Source organism: Centruroides sculpturatus, unplaced genomic scaffold, assembly GCF_000671375.1.
Source record: "Centruroides sculpturatus isolate CEXI.00-Female unplaced genomic scaffold, Cexi_2.0 scaffold41, whole genome shotgun sequence".
In the NCBI taxonomy this organism is placed as follows: Eukaryota; Metazoa; Arthropoda; class Arachnida; order Scorpiones; family Buthidae; genus Centruroides; species Centruroides sculpturatus.
The window spans coordinates 1071125-1099053 of record NW_019384983.1 but is presented as its reverse complement, the minus strand read 5'-3'; the positions used below and the strand labels follow the sequence as shown (position 1 = coordinate 1099053).

General features: G+C 34.2%; 1 protein-coding gene and 1 non-coding gene across 3 annotated transcripts; one reads left to right on the top strand and one right to left on the bottom strand.

The window, feature by feature from the left end:
* The first annotated feature begins 209 nt into the window (after window positions 1–209).
* LOC111632865 (28S ribosomal protein S22, mitochondrial-like) lies at window positions 210–13224 on the top strand. 2 transcript variants are annotated; one of them, XM_023377392.1, is made up of 8 exons: window positions 210–370; window positions 2697–2866; window positions 5555–5719; window positions 5799–5942; window positions 12543–12626; window positions 12695–12840; window positions 12914–13007; window positions 13082–13224. In XM_023377392.1, exons 1-8 carry the CDS (start codon window positions 250–252, stop codon window positions 13184–13186), a joined length of 1029 nt encoding a protein of 342 aa, XP_023233160.1. In that variant the 5' UTR covers window positions 210–249; the 3' UTR covers window positions 13187–13224. The 2 variants fall into 2 exon arrangements, with proteins under 2 accessions (XP_023233160.1, XP_023233159.1); XM_023377391.1 differs by having other exon boundaries at window positions 5775–5942.
* Window positions 13225–25418: 12194 nt separating this feature from the next.
* On the bottom strand, window positions 25419–25500 carry Trnas-gcu. The gene has a single exon. It is a non-coding gene; the product is annotated as a tRNA-Ser (tRNA).
* Between the last annotated feature and the right edge of the window lie 2429 nt (window positions 25501–27929).

Sequence of the window (27929 nt, the reverse complement as noted above, 5' to 3'; positions counted from 1 at the left end):
TTAAACATTTTTTATTTGATATTAAACTGATAAAATTACAAAAGTAATGAAAATATAAGTAATTCTATGTAAATAAAAAATTATTTTATTAAATTTATTTACTTTTTATAAATAATCTGATTTTTTTTTAATTTTAACGACAAATAAAATTGATTTTAATATATTATTAAATTGATTGATATTTTTAAATGTATGTTTTGGCATTTTCATTCGCTAGAGGTCGCATTGGATGTTTAGAAAAGTAAGAGCATGGAGTTTTGTTTGAAATCGACATTAGGCTTTCGATTCCTTTTATTTAGAAGACTTGTGAATCAAACGTGGAAAGAACGATTTAAAGCAAATTTATGCAGTACTGTCCAAAGTTCTGAAGGTGGGATTTTATCAAAAATTACTCTTAAATTTGAATTTAAGATTTAATTCGTTCTTCTGTAGTATTGCATTAATTGTAGGGTAGAAGTTGCTTTTGGTCAATTATTTTTACTGTATTTTATATATATAAATGGGTAGCTCAAAGATCAAAAGAACTCAATAAGTGGAAAAAACATCAGGATACATTATGGCTTAACATAAAACAGCCACAAGAAATTGCACATCTTGGCTGCTTACAGAGCCAGGACAAGAAAAGTGATTGGTTCAGATGTAAAACATTATTTACAGAACACAGGCATTAGACAGAAATGAAATAGAATGAACTAAAATTAACTTAAAAAAAAGGAATAATAAAATTGACATGAAGAACAAACAACGAATTGTTGGTTCAAAGACACACAGGAAAACTCCAGAATCAAATTTCATTCATCATTGAAATATTTACACTTGTTTAAATTTCATGCCATGACAGCAGGTGAGTGGTGATGTAGTAACTCATGTAGTTGATAACAACAGTTATCCAGTTACTGCCCAAAGATGATATTTGGAATCAGTCTGGAAGATTGATGCTGACAACTGTTAATGAGGATGCTGTTGAAGGACTCCACGAGTAATAGATTTGGTACTATTTCTTTGGCACTTGGGAGGATGTTCTCAATGTTTACACTATCACAGGTCCGTATATATAGTTGGATGTGATGACTCATTCCTTTCCAATAATGGTTACAGCTGATTTTTTTGTTTATTTGAGCATAACTGAGATGGATGCAGAGTATTGGGTCACATTGGTAATCTTTCAAGATGGATCATTTTAATTAAAGACTGTGAGATAACAAGGTATTAAGTTGATCCAATTAGATTTTCTGATAAAGTATTCAGTTTAGTTACAGGTTTACCTGTCACCAACTTCTGTCGTATGTTAAGTCTTCCCTTTCTCAGTCTTTTTTTTTTTTTTCAGGTTGACTGTCCAAAAAAGTATCAATTTTTTTATCATTGATATTTGATATGTAATTAATTTTGAAGGAAAATATGTGAAGAATAAGCTCTTACTGGTATTAGTGACAATTTTTTGTCACTAACATCAGTAGATAATTCTTCATTTGATTCATTACAGAATTCAGATATGTGAACTTCACTTTCTTCAGAATTACTGAAATAGTCAATACCATTGATATCAAAAAATTCTCTCATTTTTTTCATCATTGATATCCATTCAACAATTTATAAAATTATAATTTCTCACAAACTAATTTGTTTGAAAGAAAAACTATCAGAAATAAATTATAGTGATGCATATATAAACATCTCAAAGCCCAATGATTATATTAAAGCCAAATGATTACTGAATTAAATCAGGTTATATTACCACTACTGATAATTATTAATAGCGGTAATGTAACCCAATATAATTGGCATTCATTTGGCTGTAATTACAGAGATGCTTTTAGATTCCAAAACAAAACTAAATTCATGTTTGAGAACTTAAATTGTGCCATGGATTACTTCTTTTTCTGGTCACTGTATTTGAAAGCTTGAAGTTATGTGATATGTAATGATGTCATTTTTATTTTGAGTTTATAATTTATTATATATATTTGTATTTCATAATCCAAGGGCATGCTCATAAAGTTAAACATATTAAATCATTATTAATGAGGTAGTCATAGATTTTTTTGCAGTGTACATGCTTTGCTTTTGATATTTTAAATAAAACTCTAACAAAATTTACAGTGGAAAGAGTTAGTTGGCGTCGTGAAGAAAACTGCATCCAGCAATATTGATATTTTTAAATTCATTCAAATGTACAAATTAAGGATTAAATGTGAAATGACACAAATAAGTGCCATGTGAAGTTATCTGAGAAAACATTTTAGATGCAACTACACTAACAACATTTACAACTTTAGCTTTGGAAACAGCCATTTTGTTGTAAATGACTCAATTAAAATGTTCAGCAATATTAAGAACAATGTTAATGCCATTATTGCTTAAATTTCAAGGAAAAATGTATTAAAAAAAATGGTTATAGGCAGAAAAGTTTTTACAGTAATAATTTGAATAAAATAAAAAATGAATAATAACTTGATATATTAATGTTTTCTTGTGCAATTTAAATAAAGGGTGATAAACACTAAGTGACATGTATCTTTGTTTTCGAAGTATAATTTTTTTATAATAAATTATGACTATATTTATTTGTAAAAAAAAAAAACTAGTATCTTAGTATGAGAGTGTAACATACTGTATTGCAGATACATGAATAATTTATTACATTTTCAAGAGACTTAAAATCTACAAATTCAGTTGCATTTCATATCATTTTCTAGGTGCAAAGGAAGAACAGAATATCAATATTGAACAATTATTTTTGGATCAAAGAGTTCAAAGTATCTTGGAGAAAGTAACCGGTTTAGATATGGCAAAGATTTTTCGCCCTCATAAATGTCCTTTATCGACACCAAGATATCAGTTTTTAACAGACAAACAACTACAAGATGTAAGTTATAATTTGGTTATATATACAGTATCTTTAATTATGAAATGAATGTAATTTTTGTATTTTATATCTTACATAATTTAGTCAAAAAACTGTTTGTAAATATAGTACTATTTACATACATATTTGTAAATACAGGTAAATAGTACCATATTTGGATGCATTGGATATTAACACATCGACCATGTTTATATGTTAATATTTGTTTTTGGCTGATTTTATTTTGAAAGAGTTAACTAACAACTATTTTTAAACATTTAGTTAGATTAGTTTTGATTAGATTTAAGTGCTGACTTAATAAGTGGAAATACATCTTTTTATAATTTTTTTATAGATGCATTATATTATTCTGTTTTATTTGAATCTTTTCCTTTTTTTTTACAATAAAGTAAAATGGAAAAAATTCAAAAGTATTTCTTACTTGAATTTATATTAATAGTAATGTAAAGATATTTCTATTTGTACTTCATTAATGTCATGATATGCTTTGTGTACTAAATAATATTATAAAAGAAATATTTTAAATTGTTTTTTCCTAATCAGTACAAGGTTCAATATGATAACAATGTTCTTAATGAATAAATAAATTAAATTCTAGGAAAAACTTTAATTTTAACGCAAATTTTTTAAGCATGTCCATCAAAAGTGAACATCAAACTTAAGGTAAGAGTTGTGGATTCAATTCCATCTTTCTTTTTTTCAAATGGTGTACAAGTATTACATCTGTGTGTTGTTAAAGAAGCCATTTCCATTAATTTTCCAAGCAGTATTACATTTCTAATTATTGATACTTGATAATATTTTATATTAAACATAAAATAAATTTAACTGAATCCAATATTTGACTCAATTCAAGAATTTTTTCAACATCACTAAATTTTGAACATACAATACTTTTTGCTTCCCAGATATTCTTTTAAAACTGTATATTTACTCTGATAGTTACAATGGTGTGAAATCAGCTGACAAAATCTTCATTATTTTTAAAGAAATAAAAATAATGATTTCTTTCTATTTATTATTGCATTAACAACAAAAGAAACCAACTTTATAACTTGTTATCCGATAGCATGTAAATTGGTCTTTTCTCAATGTCTATAATTTAAATTCTTTTATTGGGCTGCAATTTGAAAAAATTATAGACATATAAATTCCCACTGTTATCAGCCTGTCTGTCTTTCCATAAACTTGAAAATGGCATTAGATAGATGAAATCTGAGACCTGATATGGAAGCATTTGGGGCAGGAGGCCCCAATTAACTGTATAGAAACTCCAATGCAAACTACAAGTCACATTATTTCAATTCAAAACTTTTCTATTGAAAGTAGTTAATAGATGACCTGTACAATTTTATAGCTAAAGAAAAAGTATGATGTACAGAGGCAAGCCACTATTATTTTCAGGTGGAGAGCATATGTTTTAAATTAAATTAAAAATATGATTCCTGGGAAATCCTGCAGATTACTTAAAAATTTTGTTTTTACTTATTTTGTGTTAAGTTGGGGAAATTTTGCTAATAGAAAGTATAATTAACTCATAAATTGTCAGACTACATTTGTATTTATTAATATTAAGCTTGCTTATTATTATTATTATTAATTTTTTTTTTTAATTTTTGCTTGTTACAGCCCAACACAGATTGTAAATAATCAAAATATATATTTGTTGCAGGACTGTAAAAATTCTTTACTTATCAGAATCTGTAATATCTTGCATAATTGTGCTGATACTGTCTTAATTTGACATTATGCTCAGTAGTTCCAGTAACTGCATTATGCCATCTTGTGCAAATTGTGCAAGTATATAAACAACTCCATAAACCAGATTATTAATTAAAGTGAAACAAACTGCCAAATTTTATCAGGTTATAATAAGGCCAATTAAATGATTAGATACAAATTAATTTGTCTAGAGGTAGGCAGTTAAGCCATCTTATGCTAATTTTAATTTAGACTTTCTGGAAGAAAATTGGTCTGAAGCAGGACTTTGAACCCACTCCAAGGCTTTTCTGGTTTGTTTGGTTTTTTTTAATCGGTTTTCAATGAAAATTCAAACAAAAACTGAAATAAATGAATGAGTTATGCCAAGTGTTGATTATTACGCTGCATTGCGGTTTTGAAAAACTAATATAAAGATACAACATGGTTTTGAAATATGAAAAAAATTCAAACAGTTTTTTATTTATGGAAATTTCCATGTAATTTCCAGAAGTAATTTTTTAATACATATTTTACACAGCAGTATTATATTTTCTTTTCCTATCATTGAAGTTGCAGAACTTATTAAATTACTTTAAAAAATGGGAAATAATTATATCATTCCTTTCCAGGATATTTTATTTTTAAGAAATTCCAAATTTTTTAAATTGTATTTTGTGATTGAGGATTCCAGTAAATTCCAGGACATAGATCACTTTTTCTTGAAATCCTGGGATAAGCAAAAGACTGAGAAATGAGAAATCCTATTTAGCAGAGAATTTATCTTTTTAATTATAACAACATAAATAACTTTTGATATTTTTCATTAAAGTAAGATTTTTATAATGCTGTAGCTGGTTAAAATTATATGTATAATCATATATAATCTGTATTATATTTTATAATATAAAAATAATTTATTGTCCAATATTATCATCACCTATATCAAATATTAAATTTGTCTTATGATTTCACAACTATTCTTTCCAGTTAATGGATGATGCGAAAAAAAGAGCTAAAGAAAAACTTCAAATGCCACCAGTCATGAAAGAGAGAGAGCCTATTACAACTGTCATTTCATATGATCCTGAAATTCAAGGCTATACTGACTGTAAATATGTTTTTACTGATATCACTTACGGAATATCAGATAGGGTATGTTCAGAAAGTTTTTTATCAAATACAATATTAATTTAAAATATCTAATTAGCTTTTATGCCATATTTCTATTCAGAAAAGAATCATAGTTACAAGACATCCAGATGGAAAACTTTGCCATTCTTCATGGGAAGAGAGACATTGGATGAATCAGATTTATTTTCCTGTACCTGAGCGTACTTTAGAAATGCCAAAAATGTTTGAAGAGGAACATTTACAGGTATTTTAATACATTGATGTTTCAGGAGTTTGAGAATATCGGTGCTGCTCAAGGATATTTGGGGACCAAGGCATATGCCCTTGTAGTTTTTTCAGAGAATGTTAGTCAACTATCTTAGGTAAAATTAGATAACTAAAGAAATTCTAATTGAAATCATGCAATTGGCTTTATTATATTTATTTCTACGTTAAAGTAACAAAACTGATTGCTTTGATTTTAATGGAATGTTGCAGTACTATAAACACACTCCTGTGATGTTAGTTGACATAGATTTTTTGTAGTTTTCTTCTTTATAATGATTTTAATGACTTAATAGTTTGTATTTTCTATTTATTAATCTTAGAAATTTATTGAAAGTTTATTTTTCTTTTTTTTTCACCTTTATGCTTTAATCATTTAAAATTATATCCTTTGTCAAAAATTTTTTATTAATAAAAATACCATTAATTTTTTCAAATATTTGTGAGGCTCTGGACAGGTCCGAACCCTCAGTAAAATTTGCGTTAAAATAATTTTGTTTTAAAGAAAAAATATAGTAGTTAGAAATAGATTTTTTTATATGAAAATGCGACGCTAACTTTTAAACAATAGAAGAATGTAAGTCCGTTGACCATTTCCGGTTGGAGATTGAATTAAACTTCGATTTTTACCTCTCCCGCTCTCCCGAAAGGTTTTGAATTGTCATAAGGTGACAAGGAGAGACCAATCGGAAAGGGGAAGCGGAGGAAAATGGATAAAACCCCGGACATTCAAGGACGCGATGGCTTCTTCTCCCAAAAGTTCCAAGTGACAGATCTATTGTGTGTGTGTCTTGCACTCATCTTCATTTCCATCTCCCGACCTCGGATCAATAACTGCCCATCAACAGAAGTCAACCGCGCTGTCTAGAGTTGTCGAGACGTGATGGAATTGTTCATTTGCAAACATGGGACACTCCTTTAAAATGGGACTATCTTGGAAAGGAGAGGAAGACCCAGAGACCACAGCCGCCGCAGAACTTCCAAGATCACGGAAATCTTGTAAGCTTCTTTCGTGTTTAATAAACAGGTTGTGTTGTTGTAAACAAGGCATCTATCTCTGACTCAACTGCTTCCACTGCTTCCACATGTTGTTGATTGTTACCGCTCGCAGTTCAGACGGCAAGGGAGACAATGATGATATATATCACATATCATTTGTTGAGTTTTTTGAAATTTCTCTTTCCCCCTCGGCCCCCACATATTTATACAAGGAGAAAATATTATAAATCATTCATTTTTAATACAGTAGAGCGTCGATTTTCCGAAAGTCAATCATCCGAAACATCAATCATCCGAAAGAATTCCAGTCGGCAAATTTAAATTTTCGCCAGTGCTGTGGCACTTCAATCTTTGGCTACGTCTTGGGCTACTCAAATATTTTACGTTTTTCATACTAAATCAACATCTGAAGTATAATTTTTTATTATTTTTATATTTTTCAATATATTTATTTTGTTTGTACAAAATAAAAAAATAATTTTTAACGATACAATAGTCTTTGTTAGGCTTAACATCGACGAAAATTCAATGCAAAGCGACACACAATGGAGAAATATTTCGACATCGGTTACATTAAACTATTTTTTCGTACGTAAATCAGTTATCCGAAATATCAGTTATCCGGACAACCCCAGTCCCCAATTGATTCGGAAAATCAACGCTCTACTGTACTTTCTGACTGGGAGATAAGCTCTTGCAAGTGCCCATGCAGACTGGGGTTTTTTTTTTCTATTTTCAAAAAATTATGATAAAGAATTATATTCATCATGATATTTTCAGATTTGATACTTTGAGTTTTATTAAGATGAAACAATTAACAGAATAATCCAGTGGTGTGCAGTGACATTTGATGATATGGAAGCTATGCTGGCCCTGGATAGAATCATTGGAAGTGTTATACAACATTTTGGTGTGTAGCATCCATGAGTTAAACCATGTGAGGTTGGCACTCTGTAAAACACATGTGCAAATGTGTAGTATCTGGCTGCTTTATACCATTCAAATATTTCGCCGTGGAAGCTGCCCCATATTTGACAATATGGTGCTTCCATTGAGAATATGCATATATGAATTTATATTTGAATATAGAATAGCAATCTTATCATTTTTTTTTTCACATGTAGTATAGAAATTTGTAATAAAATACATAATGCAGTTATAATAAAATATTAATTTTAAGTATGTTAAAGTATGAAAATAATTGCACAATATGCATTTATATTTTAGAAAATACAAGGGAAGTGGCACTTCCACAGCTTGTATGGATGGCATGCCACTGGAATAATCATTTTCAATCAATCAATATTTTATTATATGAACCTTAGTTTGTTACAAGGGAGTAATGGAAACAAAAATTAGTATTTAATATTTAGTAGATAATATTTAACAAGTTAATAATTTAGTACAAAATAACACAAAATAACATATACAGGTATACCTCGAGTTACGTCGTTCTCGATTATATGTTGTTTGTCAAAAAATGTATGGAAAAATAAAAATCAAGTTTAAGTCATTTTATTCGACTTTATGTCCATCTGCCACAAATATTGAAGTTGTAATATCACTATAAAAGCGTTAAAGTACATAAAATCATATTAAAATCTATACATTTACAGTAATGTAATGTATAGATTTATGTTAATGTTAATATGTTAATATAATCATCATTAATCCTAGAGAACGAAACATGAAAACGTCTGTTTTTCTGTGTTGTCATCTTATTTAGTGGTCTTTTAAGTGCTCAATATTGGTAGCTCCATGGTAGCTCCAATGTGTTCCGTTTAGTGCCATTGTCAGCACCACTCGATATTGGTAAATTTAACATAAATTAGTTTATTTTTTACTGTTGCAAGATAATTTTAATAACTGTATTTGTTATTTAACCTTACAAAATCATCTTATTTTATAATGTCTTAGAGCAAACCACATTCACAAATAAAGAGTCCGCGATGTACTGAAAACATCGCCAAATTGTAAACATGCACATTTACAAGTATGTACTGTATATACATGAATTTGTAAATTTAGATTACTTTTTTCTGTACTATATTAAAAACTAAAATTTATTTGTTTGTAAGTATAAAATAGATGGTTAATGAGAATTAACCATACATTATTAAAAATGCATTTATAAATAAAATACAGAACTGGGGATGGTTATGTTATTTGTGGTTTAGCCTAGTGACAAGTGAATTTGGAGACAAGTAAATTCAATTTATATCGTTTTTTGACTTAAGTCGCCTTTCCTGGAACCAATTACTGATGTAAGGCAAGATATACCTGTAGAGTAATAATGAGTTTTTGAAAAGCATGATAGAATAATCATTTTAAAAAAGTGTATAAAAAATTAGAATAAAATGTCTTTTTCTATTTTTGGCATTTATTTTGGGGCTGTCACATGTTTTTAGGGATGATTCAAATAATAACTAATTCTTGTTGAAAGAGTTCAAAGCACTTCTCAAAATTATGAATTGTCAGAGTTCATAATTTTGTTTACATCAACAGAGCTTAAATATAATTTATTTATTTATTTATTTTTTGGTTTTTAACATTGTAACTATTTCTGTCCTGAGGTTATCATTTATTAAATCTAAAGCTTTGACAACTGATAACTTTCTGCATGCAGTCATTTTACAAAACATGAAAATAAAGAACAATGTATACCACTGAATAGTGGAAATGATAGCTTTTTCATTAAACATACTCTGCATTGACTATAGACAAGTCTAACATGTCAAACTGTAAAACTTCATCTTTGAAAGGAAAACTGGCTTGACAAACACGTCTCAACCATAAACCTGTGTATGTACTGTACAGTATATATACTTACAGTTTTACATGTTATTTTATGAATACTGTATATGTATATAATATATGACATTTCATATAATATACTTTATATATATTAAAGTCTATGCAGCAAAAAAGTAAATGAGTCTGCTTTCATCCTTTATCTGACATAGATTCCGGAAGGGTTTATGTCAGATAAAAAGGATGAAGGCAGACATGTGATTTAACATGTGAGTAACATTAGAATTAAGAGTAAGTAATAAAATTTTAAAAAGTAATAAAATAATAAAATTATGATAAAGATGATATAAAAACATTTTAGAAATGTAAAAACAAAACACTGAAAGAGATCAAATCTATGTTTCAACTCGCAAGAAGGTAGCCACATGTCTCTTCCCATCCTTTTTATTTCATCCAACTCAGGCTTAATCATATCTGATCTTTCACTGCTTGGCTAATAGTTGTATATTCTGTTGTATACTTGATTTTTAATACATTTTAAATAATAAGAATTTCCTTGCCATTATGATGAAAAATTAAAGCCACAATGTTATGCAAAAATTAATAACTTAAGCATTAATAGTTAAATTAAATTTAATGCAATCCTTTGTACTGAGATTGCATCTCAGTTCAAAGGATTATTATTCAATATATATGTGAAAACCATTGAGGTTTAGGGCTAAAAACCAAAGTATTTAAGGAATAAAACCAAACTAATTTGATTAAAGTACAGTACAGTATAACAAAAGCTTTTTTAATGAAAGTGATAGGGCATTCTGTTGACACTCCAATATGTATATATATAAACTATAAAAATGATTTATGTAAGATACTATTTGTAAATGTTTGATTTTAAGTTTTCAAGTATTTACACCATACAACTCAACACATTTGTGCTCTATAATTTATAATTACCATGTGTCAATGCAATAAACTGAAAACTTAATCATTATTGAATCTATATATTCTTTATTCTTATGCTTTTAATGTTTGATTTTATAAATTTTGTAATTTTTTTTTATGCATTTGTTCATCATATTAAAATACAGTATTAAATCATTATATCTCTAACTGCATTACTATTTAAAAAACTCCACCATATCTTTAAAATGCAGTCTATTTTGCACACTTATCAAACGTTTTCGGTCAGATTCACAGACCTTCTTCAGGATCGAACGATCAGATTTCAAATTTGCAAAACGGAAGTTCCAAAATGAACGTTCTATAATCTTCTCAAATTGCGCATGCTCATTATTATAATTTTAATGTCGCCGCTTTCCATGCCGATGCAATATTTTGTTTGATTCACGGAAATTTATATTTTGCCCTTTTTCTTTGCACTTGTAAATGTGCCAGGCTTCTGCATACTTTAGATGTCTTCTATTTTCCACTTTTTGTATGACATCTGCCTTGCTCCATTTGATTTCGATCTCTGTTGGATCTGCGATCGCATAATTAGCCAAAGCCGTGATTGGTTGTTTAAATCTTACATTCTTTTCGTGCTCCTTCAATCTTTCATTTAACGATCTTTTAGTGGCTCCTATATAATATATCTCCTTATTCAGCCTCTTATCATACAACGGTATTCTGTATACACCTGGAATCAGCCTCCTGTCAACGGGTGTTTTGTCATTTCTTAGCATTTGGAATATTGTCGTGTTTCTCTTGTACGCTATTTTCTTGTTGCTTTCTATTCCTATTTTTCTGTAAATGTTACTTAACTGAGCCCTGTATTCCATTACGGTGAACTCCTTTTTCTCTCTTTTATCTTTTATTTTTATTGCCTTCTTTTTCTGCTCGTATTAAGGCTTTTATTTTATTCTCCTTAAGTCCTACATCTCTTGCTAGCTTTGCGACGTAAAAGAAGGCAATAAAAATAAAAGATAAAAGAGAGAAAAAGGAGTTCACCGTAATGGAATACAGGGCTCAGTTAAGTAACATTTACAGAAAAATAGGAATAGAAAGCAACAAGAAAATAGCGTACAAGAGAAACACGACAATATTCCAAATGCTAAGAAATGACAAAACACCCGTTGACAGGAGGCTGATTCCAGGTGTATACAGAATACCGTTGTATGATAAGAGGCTGAATAAGGAGATATATTATATAGGAGCCACTAAAAGATCGTTAAATGAAAGATTGAAGGAGCACGAAAAGAATGTAAGATTTAAACAACCAATCACGGCTTTGGCTAATTATGCGATCGCAGATCCAACAGAGATCGAAATCAAATGGAGCAAGGCAGATGTCATACAAAAAGTGGAAAATAGAAGACATCTAAAGTATGCAGAAGCCTGGCACATTTACAAGTGCAAAGAAAAAGGGCAAAATATAAATTTCCGTGAATCAAACAAAATATTGCATCGGCATGGAAAGCGGCGACATTAAAATTATAATAATGAGCATGCGCAATTTGAGAAGATTATAGAACGTTCATTTTGGAATTTCCGTTTTGCAAATTTGAAATCTGATCGTTCGATCCTGAAGAAGGTCTGTGAATCTGACCGAAAACGTTTGATAAGTGTGCAAAATAGACTGCATTTTAAAGGTATGGTGGAGTTTTTTAAACAGTATTAAATCTTTTTCAGATATAATACATATATTCAGTAAATCTCAAAGGCATAAATCTGTGTTAACATTGACATAATAGCAATTTAACTCTGTTATTATCTGTAATAGCAATTTTTCAAATGAAAATAAGTTTTATGTGAAGGAGCACTGATATTACAGTTTCTTTATAAATATATAATTCAATTATAAATTATTTTATTATTATTATTATGTGTATAGAAAGTTCTGGACAGACAAGAATATGAATTTGTTTTGGATCGTGCCTGTCTTCAATGTGATCCAGATGATCCTATTTATATAAGGGTATGATATTTTAATGTTAAAATATTTAAGATTATCTATACGTTTCTAAAATTTATGAATTATATTAGGTAACTCAAACAACATACAGGCATATTGACGAGATGAAAAAGTACGACGATCTAAGGTCCACCCGACACTTTGGTCCCATGGTGTTTTATTTTGCTATGAATAAACAAATTGATAATCTTTTACTATTTTTAATACAGAAAAATAGGTTAGTGTAGATTAAATTTTTTAAAAATTTTAAATTTAAACATTTGTTTCACATCAGTTATGAATAAATTTAGATTAGAAGATGCAGTCGAAATAATTAAGCTTTATTACATTATCCATCCTCGCTTGGAAAAATTCCCTGAAGATGATTATATAAATTATATACAGGTAATTATAAACCTGCTATGTCATTAAAATATAAAAACTTTTTAAAAGTGAAATTTCAACTAATCCTTTTTCAGAATTATATTGAATTTGATGCTAAGAAGAAGAATAACCTTCAATTAGCATTGCAAACATATGTTGAATTATATCACCACGTCTTAAAAGATAAAAATGCCATGTAAATTAAATAAATTTATTATTAAAATAAAAATACTTTGAAAAGAAACCTATGTAATGTCAGTTTGTATTGTAGCAATACAGAAAAACTTGGCTAAGTCACTGCGTTAACTCGAAGCTGTCAAAATGTCGTGGGACACAGTACATAGGGTTTTCCATAAAACAGTCTAAGTCGAAATTGCCAGTACTTTTAACTCTAACCTGCTTTCTCCTGTAACCTCCACCAGAGATGCAGATTATTCAGGATCCAAAACGTATGAAAAAATAACGAAAAACGAGCAATTATTTATTGTGACATCGACACAATGTGGGGATTCCAATTTTTTAGAGAATTCAGGAAAGTTCTAAGTGCAGTTTATTAATTAATTTGCAGATTTCCCGTGTATTTTAATTTGAGCCGACACAAAATTTTACCATTAAATAGTATCGAAAAGAGTTTTGAAAGAATGAATTTTTTCGGTTCTTTTAAGAGCTCTGTTTTGGTTTTTCGTAAAAATTAAAACTGGTTCGGTAAGCAAGACCGATTCGTCATTACTGCAAGCACAAACAGTAAGCGGGCAGCAACGTAACGGGTGACTGAACTGATTAAAAGCAAATCAAGTTCACTTGTAAAACATAAGATCCTCGCATTTTGGGCAATTTCTCCAATTAATATATATAGGCATGGCTCTTTTTTTTGCGGCTATTGCCATAATTTTATATCGAAAAGTTTCTCCCAATCTCGTTTGCAAGGTCAGACATATTCTGCACGTCTGCCCTTTATCCCCTGATCGGCGGTCTTCATTTTCACTTGTATGCGAATACAGACAATTAAGATAAATACTACGGCTCCATGTCAAACACAAGCCATTACAACCTTTCCTTTATGCCCTTTTACTGATTGTTACCGCCGTGTCTTTCTGATTAAGACACAAAGGGTCGCCAGGACACAAAACCACTATAAACTGTATAATTTGTAATCAATTTCCGAACGGACGCTGAAAAACGGCTAGATAACGGGAAATTTATGGGCATAGAAAAATTTTCATTCCTATCTGGTCTCGATTTAATTGGAATCATTCGTCCGACTTTGTGTTTTTTAAATTTATTTTTTCTTAGTTAACCTGATTACTCAAAATTAATCAAAAAGATCAAATAGTTCTACACTTATACAAATGTAGGCCTAATTAATAAATTTCTCCCTACAAAAAAAGTAAACCAGCAACGAGTTGCTCAACTTTTCAGGCAACATTTAAAATTTTCGTGGCACCATCTGTTATTTTACTTCATTAAACAAGTTTTATATTTTAACTGTTATAAAATGACAAAAACCTTCATTTTCAGAGAAGGGACGAGTTTTATAAGAAGTTTTAAATGCTAATAAGAAGTAAAATCGTCATTAATTTTCGACCCTGCTGAAGATACACACGACCTCCATTATCTTCTTATTCCCTCGACCTTTAACTAGCAAAGTTTATCATGATTAGAACAACTAAAACATAAATTTCCCTGCAAGATTTCAGAAATTTAAGTAAACGCAGGAGAGTTATAAAACTTCAAAAGGGTTAAGAAACTCATCTCCCCTCCCTTCACACACAAACACACACACTAACATTTACAAACAGATATTACCCCTGAATTTGTCTGCATTTCTGGACATTTCAAGGTTCGGAGTTCATAAACGTAAAAATCTTGGGGGAATCATTTTTGACCGATCGCCATACTTTCTGTTTGTTATATATAACAGCCAGAAAAGTCAAAATTNTGAGGTTGGGTTTTATAAAAAAAATTGTAAATGCTAATAAGAGTAAAATCGTCATTAAGTTGCCCTACTAGAGATACACACAACTCTCACTATCTCCCCATTCCGTCGACTTTTAATCACCAAAATTTAATGGTATCAATCAATATATGTATTATTTGCCTCCCTGCAAATTTTCAGAAATTTTCGACCAAAAGCACAGGCGTTATTAAGCTTCAAAGAGGGCGAAAAAATCGTGCACCAACACACACATTTATACATAGAGAAAAAACCCTGATTTTTTTTTCATTTCTCGACATTTCAAGGTGACCTGAGTCCAAAAATGTAAAAATCTTGGGGGGGTCATTTTTCGACCGATCGCTATACTTTCCTTTTGTTATATATAACAGCCGGGAAAGTAAAAGTCATATTTCTTTGAGAAGATAGTTCTGTTCATACCTGCTCAAGATGTACAATAATCTGCATAATGTGGAACAAGAAGTTTTCCGGTAACCGCTCGTTACATATTCAGCGCATATTGCAAAACATTTTATTAATTTTATGAACCGTGTGAGGACGAGTAGTTAAATTATTTTCCATCATATTTGTCAGCAATTTTTCATCGAATCCTTAAGACTTTTGGAATTTCTTACTTAAATTTTCAAATATAAATTCTTGTGTTAGGAATACGTTGTATTCACTGAATGATCACTGAATTAGGCAAGATCTTTAAACACAAGGTCTGGACACGATACCGTGATGCATTTCGGCAGTAGCCATTTAGACCCTTTGTGGTATCCAAATTCGCTCTAAAGCACCGTATTGGTTCCTTTGTGGTAATACCACAAGGGTTTACTTAAAAGCTTAACCGAACCAATCTCTAGCCGAGTACAGTGGAGACTATTACATCTAATATTACGAAGAAATCAAAGACAAATTTTTCCAGTTCAATGAGAGTGACTGAAAAGTATATTTTGGAAATTTCCGTGGACACCTGGTCCTAAAACGAATTAGTTAGAAAACAAACGACGGTCAATCTGTTAACTTTAACATATTTAGATTTTTAACAGCTATGGTGAGAAATGTTTAAAATGTGCAACAACCCTGTCGCGTCCTTTGAGGCATACGAGTGATGCGACAAAAGAGACATTTGACATTGACCGGTATCGGCACCCTCGGGATCTGGCAGTCGCGTGCCGTGCAACCTACTCTGATTCCATCCATTCGCCACTCGTGGGGAGATATTTGACTAAGTGGATTATTTTAAGATTTAAAAAGTAAAGAATATTTCATGTTATTTTTATGTACGTTTCTTTACAAAGCTATATTTAATTATAATTTTCTTTAAAAGAATATTCATACAATTGAAGAATATTTCGTACCAGGTATGTACATCCACCGCACATTTTACCAAGTAAGTTTCTATTATTATTTTATTTTTAATTGTAGCCCTTATATCGTGGCTAGCGATTCAGAATGTAATTGTGATATGAAAAATACATTTAGAAGTCTATGGGTTTTACTGGCTTATCGAACAAACGAATACGAATGGATCTTAGACGCGCAATTCACTGATTGCCATTGAAAGTCGGCTTCTTACAGAAACACAACTTCCCTGTCATCAAATGTCACGGCACACCACTGCGTTAGAGATATTACTAGTCTGACAATTGGAAAAAGAAACCTTCTCTTATAACTTTTTATACGCTCTCCAGCCTGACGAAATAGTCTGTCTCCTTGAAGTTAATTACCGTCCTTTTCCCGAAGGCTTTGTACATTTCTAACCTTTCAAGTTGTTGCAAGTATTTTCTCTCGATGGCGTCCTTTTCATTTCTAAGGAGTGTGGAAATTGTAGGGTTCTTTTAAAACCCTACAATTTTCTTACTCCTTAGAATTCTGTGCTTAGCCTATTACATCGGGCTATCTCCTTATAGATCGAACAGAGGGCCTTGTGTTATGTGACTACCACCAGCGGCGGCCTTATCCATTGCGAGGCCCTGGGCGGCAGATCTTTGCGAGGCCCTGGGCGGCAGAACTTTGCGAGGCCCTTGTCCTTTGTGCAAAGTATGTGAATTGAAATAGTAGGCACTTATTAATATTAATATATACTGTACTATAAATTAAATTTATTTTATTGTTATAACTAATAGCCAAGGATAAAATAAAAAGTTTTAAATATCAACTTTTTTCTACTTGGTTGTTGCGCGAGGCCCCTACAAGAGCGAGACCCCGGGCGATTGCCCTGCTCGCTACCCCCTAAGGCCGCTACTGACTACCACAACGTGTGATAGAACATTCGGAAAGGAAAGATATATACAAACTGTTCGGTATAAGGGCGGCATGAACATAGTCCACTTATATGTTACCGTAGGCCTATTATCGTACAGCGATTTTGCTAAATTGTAGAGGAAAAATTACCGTCAACTTTGATGTTATAAACAATGATGTAACGAAAAGACGACGTCATCTATGTTTAAATCAAAATATATTTTAAATTATCGTCATGTTACTGAACGCCGTTTACTGAAATCGTTTTAAAATGTTTTAATTGGCATAAATTTGAGCTTCTGTATAATTTTGAATAAAATGCATTTTATAAGCATAAAATGAAGCTGTCAAACTGAATTAGCTATATGGGAAACCCCCGTGAACTTTAGCCTATAGATCCGGAAGTTTCGCCAGCACTTCACTGATAACGAGAAAGGATTAAGTTTAAAATTTGAGCTTTCTGGACTCAGTGGTTTCTCTCTCTACGAGCGTCTGCAGTGCCGGATGAAAGAAAAAAACGAAGAAAATACCTTTATTTTGCAGATTTTTGCACTTTTCGAATGCTTATATTGCAGTAACCGCTTTATACAAAATCTTGAAACTACCTAAGAAAATAATTTTCCTTCGAACGAGACGGGATATTCGAAATTACCATAGGTTTTTGGGGGCGGAAAAATTGACCCCCGAAAATCGGAAACTCTAATTCCCGTATACGTTGTCAGTTAGTGACTTTTTTAGTAGCCGTCAGGGTCATTACCGTGACTCCTCATATAAGTCACTAGATTATTGGATCAAATTTCATCCGTTATTATTAAATACAGAGCATCCTCAATATATGTCATACTTAAGTTCCTAAAACGCGTCGTGAACGACATGGTGTACATCGAATATCAATTTCTCGCCGAAATAATATATTATGTGGCATTGCCGACCAACTAAAAACAATTTATGTGCAAGTGTCATAGCAAGGTGACGGCCGGATGTTTCAGCGATTAAGACTTCAGTCTACTGCTCTGACATCGAATTCGGGCTGTTGAGGAACCCAGGGCGGTCTGTACCTGATGTGTCAAGTCCCATTCCATACAGTCCGGCAGCCCACATTGTGGATTTTAAGAAACCAAAAACGGGTAAGATTAAGACAGTTCTCGATAAAAAAAAAAAAAAAAAACAGCTGCCATGTTGCAAGTGTCATGAAATATACGATAAGCACGAAAATCTTTAATGAGTTAGCAATACTGAAATACGAGTGCAGATGATTTCTTATTATACTAAATTTAACAGAAAACTTCATCACCAAACGATTATTGATGCTAATGTTTGAAATTCCATTTAATCGATGCAAGATGTGTGATTACCAGAGCCCCTTCGGCCGCCAATTTAAAGTCTTTTAATCTTTAAAGTTGGCTTTTCCACTTCCCGGGACGAGGACCCAGGGGTTGGATTTGTGGGAAGCGAGTGTTCGGGTTGTTTCATTGTGTCGAATTACACAGAACGAGGCGCTTGATGTCTAAGTGCCGTGAGTGTGAGAATTCGAGTAAAGGTTAAACAGTATATATCTTCTTGTACAGTCATGTTATGTCTGTGCGTGTGTGTGCGGTGGATGTGTGTGATCGAAGAACATCTTCGGCATGTCTATAAACAGACAGTCTTTCTTCCCGAACAGTGTTACGAGAAGAGCGAAGGACCTGGCCTAGCCTAACCTAACCTAACCTACTCTAACCGGAAGTTCAATCCTCATAACAGCTGTTTGGGAAGAAAGGTGGGCCGAATGTCGCGTCCGGTGAGTAAACGCGTCACGTCCGGGTGGTCACAATCGGGAGTCAAATCCGTTGTCGTCGACCGAGTGTCACGTTCGGGAGACAAGTCCGTGGGTCACGACCGGGTAAGAGAGGTCACGTCCGGGAAAAGGTGTCGAATCCGGTAAGAAAGTCGCATCCGGGTAAAGAAGAGGAAATCGCAGAGGATCACCGCCTAGGCCAAAGAAACCGCAGCCGTCCGCAGCAACAAAACCACGGACAGCACGGTCCCTCAACTTCGGCGGCTCTCTCCTCCGACTCCTGCTCGTTCCGACTTCGGCAAGGCGGTGGCGTCGCCGTCGCGGACGAACGGGCAGAACGCGACCAAGTAGAAAATGTCAGCTCGGACGAGCTGTCACTTTCAACATCCTCCATCCACAGCAAGGTCTGTGGCCGAATGACCCCCGAAGACCTCGGCCAACTGCACTGGACCCAGGGTGTAGCGTCGCATCATCCCGACTCCGGGAGGATGCCACGCCACGCGCACTTGGGCAAGGTCTTCTTCACCCGCTGCCTCTCGCTCGTCGAGCCCCCGCTCCTCCAACGGCACGGAACGACAGACTCGTCCCACGTCGTCCGAGGAACCCCCTCTCTCCGGCGCCACCGCCTGCCTCTGCCGGAACCGTCTCCAAAGCGCACCAACGTCTTCATTCTGTATAAAAAAGAAGATTTGCAATTAGTCCAGTGATAACAAAAGCTTAAATTAATGCTTAAATTCTTCCGAGTGAAAGCAAAAAGCAAAATTTTTAAATCTAAAAGATTCGAATCCGAAGCGCAAACGGTCGACCATCGAACGATATGCCGAGATGTCTTCTGGGACCGATTCTCCAAGTAATATTAAATCAATTCTTACGTCTAGGGTCAATATGGACTAAGACTTACCTGAAAAATCTTGAATCTTCTCTGCAAAAGTCCTCAAACCGCAAAAAACAGCACGCAATCGAAGAGCACAAGAAAAGCACGTCCGACCACAAACACAAACACAAACACAAACACAATCGAACTGCGATTCGTCATGTGTGACGTATTTCGAACAAACGTTTAAAAACGCGTCAACAACGTTCGAATTTCGTAAAAATTAGAATTTAAAAAAAATCAATTTTTAAAATTTTTTTAATTAATTAATTTATAATTTTTTTTATTTTTAAATTTTGCTTCAATCATTTGATAAATAAATTATCTTCTGCACTTACATGGTGCAGAATGTCCACCGTGGGAAAGTAAAAGTCGATCTTTTTATTTTTGTGGCGTAAAGAAAAAAAAAAGAAAATCGATCTTTTTAATTTAAATTCTACGTCTTGAGGCTTGACCATCTCCGAAAATCGTTCGAATAAATATTTTTTTTCGTCCATTTTCGGCCATGGCATGAAATAAATCAAATTTTTAGACTTTTCGGAAAGATTCCTCGGTCGCCGTCGAGGTTGCGGGTTTCCCGTATTAATGCAACATCAAACTGGATAAAGTTAATATTAAAAATACCGAAAAACCTTTATAAAACGGCCGAACGACAATTAAGTCCGAGACACCGGGGAAATCGACGCAGAGTATAAACAGACTGAACTAGGGGAAAACGACCGTTCTTTTTCCTTGAATTTCTGACTTTTTAAAGGATCTCTCCCCTAAATTCTTAATTTGATCGCTTAATCAATTTGACACCGCCGTTCGACTTGTTCTGCAAGTGTTGATCCAACTTTGAAACTTTCGCTCGTATCTCTCGTGCCATGATATTTCATTTCCTGGTGGCTAAGAATTTTATTTTACTTACAACGCGACAATTTTGCTTTCGGAGGAATGTTACATTTATTTCCAAATTTCGTCATTTTAGACCCATAAATTCCCACTGTCGTCTATCCGTATGTCTTAACCTCGACAACGGAGTTATATGAAATCCGAGACCAGATGTGGAAACTTTAGGGACGGGAGGCCCCAATTAACTATATATGATCTTCCGATTCAAACCGAAAGTCACGGTTTTTTTCAATTCAAAACGTCAGTTAACAGATTATCGGCACGACTCTATTGTTAACGGAAAAGTGTGATGTTCAGGGGCAAGCCACTACTAACTTGAAGTATTTTGAATTAAATGATTTCGAAATAAGATTAAGAATTGTAGCCCGGCATTGTGACCATGTCACAATAGACAATTGCTCGTAGTTATCGTTTGTTTGTGAAAGCTTTGGTTTCCACTTGTGAAAATATTTACGATTAAAACTATATTTTGGTCTTTGTCGTGTTATGAATCAGAATATCGAAGTTAAAATCCTTCTGAGAGGTAATAAGGAGTTAATAATTGTGGGAAATGGCATTTTCCCATCAAAAATAAACAAAGAAAACATGCCAATAAGTGCAAGAGACTAATATGTAGAAACTATACCATTAATTATCCCCGTATTCACCAACGCGAGTTAAACAGAGAGTTGACGAACTGCAGTTTAGATGTAACTCGAAGTCAGATTACGAGTTACTCTTCTTTCGTATTCAGATAAAAATATAACTCTAGAGTTAATGTTTTAACGAGACTTAAAAGGATATCTGCTACAAAAGTTATTTATCGCCACGTGACTCTCATGTAGTCTCTCTTTCTGTCTCTCGACCCGGCATATTTAGACGCATTATTCTTGATTCGAACTCGTTAACGATACATGTATATAATTATATAATTTCCTTTATAATAAACGATTGTTAAGTTACCTAGTCTCTGCGTGCGTTCGTCCCTTCCCATTTGCTACCTCGCAGTCTCCAAGTCTCCATCCCGAATCCGTTCGCTCATTCACGCGACCGTTCGCATGACCTACTTCTAAATCAAATAGTCGTCGCCGCTTCAGGGTCACATTATATTATATATAATATAACCTTTTTAAAAAGACATTTATTTAAGAGCAAGAAAAATGTGTAAAATTTTAAATATTTGCAAAGTTTTAACCATTCCCGCAAACTTTCGTCGGCCCCTAAAGGGTCAATACCAACTTCGTCGTGAAATCCGAAGTTAATATAATAGAATGTATTTAACAAAATATTTCAATTTTAAAATTAATAAATCACAGGAGAGACAATTGTAAATTACTTATCAGCAGTTTATAATAAATTTAAATTTGATTTTGTAATCGACTTTTTCAACGAAACACCAAAACACTTTGAACTTTCAACATGAAACGGCATAAGAAAGCTGCCCAGCATTGGCCGAATGGATAAAAGGGAACAAGCAGCTCTTCGCCTGCCGTTCGTCATTTGCAGACGAACGACAACCCAGAACTCACCACGTGGAGGTGGCTGCTTCAGAGTTCCACCAAGAGTTGGAAAGAATGATACTCCACAAGTGATCAACATCACTTGTCGAGTCGAGTTCTTCCTAACTCGCACAATGAAAATATTTATAATTACTCTGAATACTCCAAATTCAGCTATTCGAAACTCGCCGTATTATTACTATCTAAACTAAGGAATGCAACATTACAACTAGTAGTAAAGAAAGACAGAAATCTATAAATACACCTGGATGTAATAAAATGCACGTTACGGCCACAAAATTTAGTTCAATCTCACACCGAACCCCATTAACCAAAAACAGAAAAAAAATACTCGCTTTGCACGGGATTTAATAAAGAGGGACACAGAAAGCCCTCTCCAACTCTAGTTAACCTCGTCACTCGAGCGGGACTTAAAGAAACAGGACACAGAGAACCTTCTAAGCCTCACCATCTTTTGTCTTCATCCGAGCGAACCTTAAACATGCAGAACACTGGGAGCCTTCTGCGCCTCTCGTTCTAGCGGGCCTTAAAGATGCGGGACACAGGAAACCTTCTCCGCCTCTCGTCCGAGCGGGCCTGAAAGATGCGGGACACAGGTAAGCTTCTCCGCCTCTCTTCCGAGCGGGCCTTAAAGATGCGGGACACAGGAAACCTTCTCCGCCTCTCGTCCGAGCGGGCCTTAAAGATGCGAGACACAGGAAACCTTTTCCGCCTCTCGTCCGAGCGGGCCTTAAAGATGCGAGACACAGGAAACCTCCGCCTCTCGTCCAAGCGGGCCATAAAGATGCGAGACACAAACAGTTTAAGTAAAGAGTAAAGAATAACTCGAGTAAAAAGGCCGACGGAAGATTTCATCTCTTTACTCGAGCGGACCTAAGAGAAAGGCGACATAGAGAGTCCTTTCTGCCTCCCGTACATTACTGAAGTTTACTTAATCGCAATTTTTCGCGAAATCCCAAAGAAACGCGGAACTTTCGAACAAATTTACGCTTAATAATGGCCACCTACAACAGAAAAAGCAATAATACATTCTAACAATTCGTTATGTATTGTTAGAATATATTGTTAAGAACGCGTGACGTATTACGATCCCGTCATATTTTTACGTCACGTGTTACGTGAAAACATTAATAGGTTTTAAATATTTCAGAAAGGATTATTTTATTAAAATAATATTGATTAGAAACAGGATTAGTTTAAGTGTTATCCTGTTTCTAATGCTTTCTTTTTTCTAATAAATAAAATTATAGAAATGTCGAATCATTCATTCATTCTAAAGTAATGTCATCTGCATTTTTGAAAATTTAAAGAGAAATTTGTAATGATTGCGGCTCTTTGCACGCCAGCTAATGCTATCAGAATGTCTTAATAATTATAGCTAACAATAATTATTATATTTATATTATACAAGGAACAATTTTGAATTTCTTCAAATAAATATTATTAACTATAAATATTGAATTAATTTATCATTTTTATTGTGTAAACGATTGCATGATTGTTAACAATGCTATAAGAATTGTGTTAAGATATACGATATGCTTTTTCACCTAGGAGAAATACCTTGAGTTATTACACACAAAAACGAAACATTTTTCATTTTATATGTATTGATACTTTGATTACACGTAACATAAAAGTTGTCCTAGTAATTGCAAATTCTTTCTTTTTTCTACTGAATACTTGCAATGAGTACGTGTTCAGAATTTGCAAGAGAAAGTAATTGATAAATAGAGAACGTATCTCCTACTTGTATAATTTGCCGATGCAGTGGTATGCATTAAAAAAAAATGTCAACGTTACTCGATTGGTATGCGCAGTCCGGAGGCGGAGGAGCTACAGTTGCAAACCTGTCGTTTTGCAAGCGTATTTGATGGAAAACTTGACTGCAAAGACTGGAACATACATTTGAGCTGCGATTGGTGACCGCGTGCATAGAGATGGATAGGATATTACTTAGAGGCTGTCTGTTGTTTAACGGTTGACTTAGCCCTAATGAAGGAAACGGAAGGGAGGAGGAAGAAACAGAGTGTAGAATAAAGTGTGGTGAAGAAAGGAGGAAAGGGAAGTAAGGATGAAAGGAAGAAAGGGGGAGGGCACATGAGCGCCGCATCGCGTTAATTTTAAAAACAACAAATACAAGTACAAAGAAACAAAATTAAAAAAATAAAAAAAAACATTGAGTGTGAATGGCTGGTTTTGCCTTATAATGGAATCCTAATAAACAATTATTATAAACAAACATATTAATTATTAAACTCGGTAGAGGATTTTGAGACACTAAAAGTGTTCCTCGTTACTGCTGTAGTTTTCTTTACCGTTGGTTGGTTGTCCTTCTGAGTTCTGGTCCTCGTTTGGTGTTGCTGTTATAGTTAATACAGTTGATACATTGTTTCTAACCTCTGAAGGTAAGTTGCTGAAACTTTGGTTCACTGTCAGTTTTTTAGTTCTGGTTATAAAGTTCGTCAAGCTTCTATACAATTCCTTTTTCTTTTCTTCAGGAGGCCATTTGTTGCCATAAGTAAGGCAGTCTCTAAAGAAGGTCTTAAGACTGTCACTGAACCTGGAGCATTCGAATAAAAAGTGATGAACATTGTCTTCACTATTGTCGATTTTACAGATACTATTGTCGTTTTTGAATCTAAACAAGTAGGATCCAAAGTTTCTATGACCCGTTAAAGTTTGAGTCAGTCCAAAAGAAGGATTAAAGAACTTGTTTCTTTTCCTTGTTATTATATTGGGTATATAAGAGGTTTGGTGTCCTGTCTCTGATTCGTTCCATTCATTTTTCCACTCGTCCGCGAGAATTTGTTTGATTTCCTTTTTTCATTTCCTGTAGGGGATTCTTTTGTAAGTAATTGGAGTACTTTCTGAAACTGATGTCTTCGCTATCTCATTACCCAGGTGGCTCTTATGCCATGGAATCCATTGGAATATTGCCGTTATGTTGTGCGATTTTGAAAGTTTCAGTAGCAAGTAATCAATTGTTTTTCTTGTTTTGCAGTACGAAAAGGGCCTTTCTGCTGTCCGTATTTATTGCTATAGAGCCTTTTAATTACGGTTTTCTTGAATAAATTATATTCAAGGAATTACTTTAAAGGCTCCATAGTAATAAACACGGATAGCAAACAATAGTTAGCTAATCGGGCTTTTCTCCGAGTTAAACGCAGGCTTAAAACATAGACGCGGCCAAAAGACACAATTTCGACGAGGGTGGGATTCGAACCCACGCGGGTATAACCCAATGGATTAGCAGTCCATCGCCTTAACCGCTCGGCCACCTCGCCTTAAGGAGCAGCCTTATCTTTCGATACATGCATTTTCGCCAACCAATCCACAACGCTTGGAAAGATCAGTTACACTCAGAATATTGGCTGCAGTAGCGTGGCGAGTGATCGAGTGATGGCGTTGTCGATAACACGAGACACTGTCTCATAGCCCAAACATTTCGTCTCCTGAACACCGAAAACTTGATTTCGACTCGGGCGATGTGGCATCTTTTTGTCCGTAGTGATATGGCTTTCTATCTTACTGGATGAATGCCTGCATACCGGTTAGTTCTGTAAACGAGCGCAAGCAGACAAATCGGTGCAATGCAAGCCCTACTCTGCAACAACATTGTGATTTTTTTCATCCCCGTCGAGGCGGATTTTAACCACCGACCTATGGATAACCATACCACTACAGTCCACCGATCTACCAGTTGAGTTATCGACGGAACAAACATAACATCTGCGAATTTACGTCAAGTGCTTTGCTTCGCCCAACTCATTTTACAATGTTGTTGCAGGGTAGGAAGGACTTGCATTGCACCGATTTGTCTGCCTGAGCTCGTTTGCAGAACTAACCGGTGCGATTTCAGCTGGTTCGTAGCAGTACGCTGGCATTCATCCAGTAAGGTAGAAAGCCATATCACTATGGACAAGAAGATGCCACATCGCCCGAGTCGAAATCAAGTTTTCGGTGTTCAGGAGATGAAATGTTTGGGCTATGAGACAGTGTCTCGTGTTATCGACAACGCCATCACTCGATCGCTCGCCACGCTACTGCAGCCAATATTCTGAGTGCAAGCGTTGTGGAGCGTTGTGGACTTTAGATTCGCTTTTGATCACGCCTTCTATCCTGCACACATTATATGCTCATCATTGCCCTCAAAATCTTTACAATCTTTTCAATCCTATCTCAGTAACAGTAGTGCAGGTATTTATACAATACAAAATAACATAGTCGTACCCATCACTCGAGGCTGTCCTCAAGGATCCAGAGACCAGGACTAGATCCTGGTCTCTGGATCCTTGCCTTGGAACATAAACTATAACTCTATTCTGCTTTAAACGACACCCTGCCTCCTGGCTGCCGCATACAGGACTCTGCGGACGATATAATTATCCTAGCTTCACAGAAGAACAGTGAACGCTTACAGGACATATGCAACGACATTCTCAATAACATTCACCAGTGGAGTATTAGCCGCTTAAAACTCGTTCATCTCATACACCACATACTCAGACACTTACAGACACAAACAACAGCATTAGAATAGATTTCCAATGGGTCCCTGGTCATGCGGGGTTCTCGGCAACAAGACCGTTGACCGTCTTGCCAAACAAGCTGCAAAGTCTTCAGTCACTAGTACTTTCAGTTACATTCTTACCTCGTACATCAACAATCACGTCAAAAAGTAAATCTTTATTCTCTGGCAAGACAGCTGGAACCATGACACTACTGGTAGGCTCACCTACACTTTCATCCCCAAGGCTGACACTACTGCGATTCTTCGCCACTTTTACCCTAGTTACACCCTCACTCAGTTACTTACAGAACACGGCAGCTTTAAGCAATACAGTACTTGCATAGATTTAACCTTGGGGACAATCCACAATGCGATTGTGATATTGAGGAGGAACAAACACCACTTCAGTTAATTTTTCGCTGCAATAGGTTCAGTCACATTAGGGATAGTTTAATGAGAGCTGCTATTCTTGAAGGGTACAACTGGCCTTGCAACTCGCATCAACTCATTCACACGCGTACAATGTTCCATCATCTACTCGCATTCATATCCTTTAGTGAGGTTCTTGAGAGCACTTACTCCGGGGCACGGATGGCAATTAGCTTTCCCTTGCTTTGTTTCAACTGTCTGTATATAGCTGCCTTTCAACTTTGTATTTTAATCCTTATTATCCGTCTTCTTTTTCAGTCTAAACTCGGTTAATTTAAATTATTCTAGTTGCAAGTTAGGTTATGATAGGCTAGGCTAAATTATATTAGGGCTTGTTAGCTTTAGTCGTCTGGTTAAGTTTAGTTAGTGAGTAAGTTAATGTTAAAAAATAATAATAATACAGTGGTGCCTCGTACAACGTACTTAATCCGTTCCAGGTGCACGTCCGTTATAGAAATGCATTTTCCCATAGAAATACATGTTAAAACATATGATTCGTTCCTCAGCATAAAATAACCGTACTGTACCATAAAAAATGAAAATGGAGCAGACACTAATTATGCCGGGTAGTCAGATGTTGTGAGGAGGAGGTGGAAGAACACTTTCTTTACACATTCATACAGATACAGACTTTTTACACATTGCAGCGGGTCTTTTTTTATTGTTTTTTAATCGGAGTCAGATTCAGGAGAGGCTACCGGAACTTGCAGGGTCAACTTCTCTTGTTCCATCCTTTGTTTTTTGCCCGCTGGCTTCTTGAAAAACATGACCAAG

Coding starts and splice junctions, on each gene's coding strand:
- LOC111632865 (XM_023377391.1), top strand. CDS start 250: ATGGAGTTTTGTTTGAAATCGACATTAGGCTTTCGATTCCTTTTATTT. Junction 371..2,696: donor TACTGTCCAAAGTTCTGAAG/GTGGGATTTTAT, acceptor ATCATTTTCTAG/GTGCAAAGGAAGAACAGAAT. Junction 12,841..12,913: donor TTTTTAATACAGAAAAATAG/GTTAGTGTAGAT, acceptor GAATAAATTTAG/ATTAGAAGATGCAGTCGAAA.